At 33.5% G+C, this 5374-nt stretch overlaps 1 protein-coding gene across 1 annotated transcript in view; it reads left to right on the top strand.

Annotated features, from left to right (window-relative positions):
* Window positions 1-5374, top strand: part of LOC105309957 (complement receptor type 1-like) — a gene marked incomplete at its 5' end in the record, with an annotated part of 25882 nt that overhangs the window by 13258 nt on the left and 7250 nt on the right. The window contains 3 exons of the mRNA XM_011386163.1: window positions 1539-1724; window positions 3610-3633; window positions 4426-4501. Of these exons, the coding sequence (XP_011384465.1) occupies window positions 1539-1724; window positions 3610-3633; window positions 4426-4501 (286 nt within the window). The remainder of the gene's footprint in view (window positions 1-1538; window positions 1725-3609; window positions 3634-4425; window positions 4502-5374) is intronic.

The following is a 5374-nucleotide window of genomic DNA, read 5'->3' as shown; positions in this document are numbered from 1 at the left end:
TGTAATCGATGAATTATCTCAGGGTAAACGCTGCAGCCACAAGTGCCACAAGTGAGTATTCTCAGGACAAACATGAAATGGGTTAAATGTAGCTTTTTTGATTTTGCAAAACTATAAGTTAAGTCATTTTGCTTTGCTTATTTCTCTTCCATTCTTTTATTTTAGAAATACCATGTAAGGACAAGGATGAGGTATAAGGTATTACAGATATGCTTGTGTTTTTAATATTAAGAACTGGTTAGTCCTATGGCTACCATGGTTATAGGATCATAGGGCCTTCCCCAACCTAAAAGTCTCAGAAATCCTTCTTGGCCTCTCAACTCTTCATTTTAGAGATAGAGAAAATGTGGCCCACCACAGTGATGATAAGAGTCTCTGTTGTGATTATTTGCAAACATGGATGGCACTTACAAGATCCCTGTGGCTCTGTAGAAACTGAGAAGCTTACTTTTTATTGCTTTAATTACATTAGAAGTATGAAGATTCAGGGAATAGTTCAATGATTAATTGTTCAAATTAAGACTCTGAGATAGTTCTCCTGATAATAAAGAATAATATTCTATTCTTCTGGCAGCTGCTCTCTTTTCATTTAAATAATATTAACTTTGTCTTAATAATTATTCTATTCAAACATGGTTTATTACAAGAGTAATATTCTATTCTCTTGGAAGCTCCTTTGTTTCACTTAAGTAAAATTCATTTTGCTTCAATAATTGTCCTCTTTGAACATGGTTTATTCATTCTTCATCTTTGGCAAAATCAGCCAGGAACCTTGTTAAAAAGATAGCTTCTTAATCTCCATTCCCAAAAACTCTGTTTCTGACATTTTGAGTTGAGGTCTAGAGGTCTATTTTAAACAAATCCATCAGAATAGTCTGATGTTAGAAGACCGCAAATCATACTGTGAGAAATAGCACTTTACCTTGTTGGTACTTATAAAGAAAAAAAAATTAGGCTAATTTTGAGACTATTACAGCTGAAAAGCAGGCTTTGCTTAAATTGAAGGTGTTAATAGCTGGGCAGAAAAAGAAAACAGAACAAAGTTTGACCTAAATGAGATAAAGTAAATTAAATAGAAAATTGACATTTTAATTTCAGAATCATAATTTGCTAACCTCTTTGTTCTATGTATAAAAATGACCAGAAACATGCATTAATCAAGAGGCTAAATACCGATATTTGTAGTATTCCTAGAAACAGTTAACATGATATTCCTATTTCCATATATGACCCAAGTGGATCCAGGGCTAGCACGTAGTTATCCTAACTCCTCATCTTTCTACAACTTTCCAGTTGCAGAGTTGTCCATAATCGAAAGCGCATTACAATTCAATCTATATTCCCTTACTTTACCTAAGAAATTAAAATCAAAGAACTTATATCATAAGATGTGGTGCTGTGTCAATAATTCTTGGTTATAAACATGACTGATCTTTGCTGAAGAGAAAGTAGGTTTGGGTCATAGATTTGTATTATGGCAGTTACAACTAACAATTATCAATAAACTATCAACTTTCTTCTAATTTTTCTAATTTCAGAGATTAAATGTAGCCTCCCACAGTTTATAAATGGAATCCGGAAGGAGTTGGAAGTGAGCAAAGTATTTCGTTATGGAGATAATGTAACCTTGAGGTGTAAAGATGGGTATACTTTGGAAGGCAGTCCCTGGAGCCAGTGCCAGGCAGATGACACATGGGACCCTCCTCTGGCCACATGCACACCTCGTAAGTGCAAGTACAAAGAATGTGCATCCTTCCCAGTAATGGTACTGTTCATTCATTCATCCATACTATTATCAAATATGGTGTGATGTTTATAGCATGTGGTAAGGGATAAGGAGTGCAATAGAAGTCCCTAATTCTTCTCCAAAAGTCCTCAGCAATGAGAGTCAGGCCAGCTTAAATTGGCTCCTCACTCTTCTCAACCCATTCATCTCTCCCAGGGACTCCCTATGGATCTTTTTTGTCTGTATCACTGTATTGTTGCATGCATTCCACAGGAATGATTTGTTCATAGCCTGGGAGCCTTAAAAGTCAAGAGCACATCAGAGACAGAGCAAGCCTTATTAACCAATGTCACCCCAATAAATTTAATAAAATAAAAAGTTATTAAAAAGAATGTTTTCAGCATGAGTCAGGAAACACCTTCCAAGCTGCAGAAACCAGCTGCTAGGTTTGCCTCATGCAATTTTAAACAGGTACAATAGGTACAGCAGATTTAGAAATCATATGTCATCGAGCTCTGTAGAAGAGGAGCCCTCTGTTGGCAACTAGAGGGTAATGTAGATAGAAAATCCTAATCCCTGAATTTGTACAAGGCAAGGAGCTGAAGAGCAAAACTAACAATAAGTAACTTTTCTTAATCCAAGTAAGTGCTACGCTGCTCCCCAATACATTCTTATGACTCTTATTTATAAATACTTGAATACCAAGATTGTTCAAGATACAATTTTTTTTACAGTTAATCCCTTAAACATTCTAGCTAATCAGATTTACAAATAATATGTCCACATTGTAAACTCGATACTCCTTTAAGATCAAATTATATTCACTTCTTCGGCAAAAGCTCACTGCCTAACTGAATGAATGCCTTTGGAGCATTCTGACGATGAAGCTGTGAAATACAGAAAATTCACGTAATTGGGAAACTACCCTACCAGATATTAAGACAAAATATAAAGCCACAATACACAAATCACTTTATAACAGTGCAAAAATACTTATTTTTATAAATAAGTGGAAAACCTGATATTAATAAAATAAAGGTTATAAACAAAAATAAAGGTATCTTATGAATAAAATATAATAGCTGAGACATCCTCAATCCATGTGGAAGAAAAAAATGACCAAATAATATAGATAGCATTGAAAAAATTTAGAATTTTTTTTTATTTTACAATAAATACCAGATATTATAAAAAGTTAAAAGTTTCCAAAGTAAACATAGAAAGCCTAATATAAAAAAATAAATAAAAGTTTACCAAACCACTAGAAGGCCAACTTTTTAAACTTTTTATATGATAGAAAAAGTCGTAAAAGATCAACAAATTTGACTTACAACTTATGTATGTACTTGAAAAGTAAATAAGAAGGCAGTTGACAGATAAGAAATATGTGAAAAATATAATGAAGGGTTAATAGTGTTATCACATGAGTAGCAGCAGTGATGAGTGCGGTGGTAGTAATGGTTGTAAAATTTAACATATATTGAGCACTTAATTTCACTGTACAAAGATGAGATAGATATAGAGATTTTATAAGTATGTAAAAACTGAGATGCATGGGAACATGTACCAGAAGGAAATTTACCAAAGCACTTCACGGTAGTAAGATTAAGTGTGGTACTTTTTTTTCTTCGGTTTTATAAATTTTTGCTGTGATTTTATTACCTTTATGATAAAATATTAAGTTAAAAAGAAATAAAACAGACTACTGAGTTTATAAGATAAAATGAGATTATCTGAGTAAAACCAATGGTTTTTCTTTCATATTAGAAAAAAAATGGACACTGTACTGATAAAAATCAGGATAAATTTTTCCAGGCTGAGAGCCCTGTTTAATCATGTTAAGTGCTACAATGATGCATCTGTGGCCTTTGTCTTCCTTTTAGGCTCACATAATGGTTTCATTGTTGGTAAGTTCTGTAAAGGGTTTGCTGAGGAACTCTAGAATTTTTAACAGTAAGTATTCACTTATAATGAATGAAATGTTATAAAAGATCAAAATATCTTACGTTGCTACTTCATTAGAAAGAAAATAGTGATAAACTCAGGCCATGGTACGGCAAAACTGATATCCTCATATACATATAGAGTGAGTGTTTTTTTATCAAGTGTTCTTATACTATCTTTGAACCATTACAAAGGAACAATCATTTATCTTATTTTATTGTAGCTGGAGAATACAACTAGTAATAATCTTCAGGTTGGTAGTGTGCCCATTTGCACAAAATGGAAGTCACAAAAACCAATTTTCAAGCCAATTTCTGTGATCTGCATATTAAAGAGGAATAGTTTTATGATACAATTTTCTTCAAAGGCAATTGGTTTAGTCTGTTGTATAGAATAGCTCTTACCTGTGCCTTACACAAGAGATATGTGCAGAGCATGGAGAGCTGGAGCCCAGGACCTCCAGAGTTGTTCTCACATACTTGCTGAAAGCCTGCTCAGTTGGACTAAAGGTCACGAAACAGCTCTGCTCACCCCTCATCTATAAACCCATGGTAGTAACACAAATGCCCTATACTAAACAAGGAGCGGAGGGGATATCTTAAAGATAATCCATGTGAAGGTGTTTTTAAAGCAGAATTTATAGTTACACTTTTAAAAATCATTGGCAACCTCTGGAGGAACTAGATATCAAGGTAGAGTTTAAAATCTATGGGTTATGTTTTCCATGCTTTTAATTACCTTATTTTACTGCCTAGGCATGTCCTTTGGTGTGCCCATCTTTATTGTATCCATCCTTATTTCCTGTTGGATGATTCTAAAGTGCAAAAAAGTGTAAGTACAGCCATATTCTCCTAGAAAATATTTATTACTTTGTTTGCCTTCTCTTGGAAGCCAAAGAGAAGTAAATGAAAAAAAGAAAAAACCTACTACATATACAGATGTAGTAATTCTTATAAAAAAGACCTTTGATGCACATTATGCATAGAGAAGTATTCACATTAAAATAAATATATGTGATACTAAGAATACCTTTTTTTAAAAGCTTAGAATTTTAAGAAGGAATCGAGTTTTACAAAAGAGAAAATAGGCAAAAGGAATTTTTCCAAAGGTGTTGATGAGGCAGTTTTGCTGAGACATTCCAGACTTCTACTTCTACACACAGACCCTATATGGAAACTGAAAGATAGATAGCATGTCCCACATATGTCACAGACTGCCAGTGCGAAATACTTGAGGATTTGCTTTGGGTATTAGAAAAATAAATCTTTTATAAACATCACTTACTTTCTAAACTTGCAAAAACGTTGCAAGTTTTAAGATCTAAATAAAGAAACATTTTTCACTGAGAAGAGAAAGTACACAACTTTTGCATTAGTTGGTTTAATTATAATAAAATCAGTGACGTCAAAGTCAAAGAGATCAATGTTATAAGCTTGATTAGCAAGTTCTAGGCTGACGAGAACCAATGTATAAATTTAGATGAGCAGTTTTCTAAACAAATGTAGTCTCCTAAGAAGCATTATAGAAATTGAAGTTCTAATATTTCACCAAGGATGCCAATATAAACTTTTTAAAAGCAGAATATCACAGCAGGACTTCTCGCAAACAATCTGGTCACTTCCTCCTTCTCCCCCACTTTGAATTCCCCACATTCTATTAACTTATCTCTTATGTTCTTAGTCTCCACTACATTCCTTACCATGC

This window comes from Pteropus vampyrus, unplaced genomic scaffold (genome assembly GCF_000151845.1).
Source record: "Pteropus vampyrus isolate Shadow unplaced genomic scaffold, Pvam_2.0 Scaffold963, whole genome shotgun sequence".
NCBI classification, from domain to species: Eukaryota; Metazoa; Chordata; class Mammalia; order Chiroptera; family Pteropodidae; genus Pteropus; species Pteropus vampyrus.
Note: the sequence above shows the minus strand (reverse complement) of the source record. Positions and strands in the feature narration are given on the sequence as shown.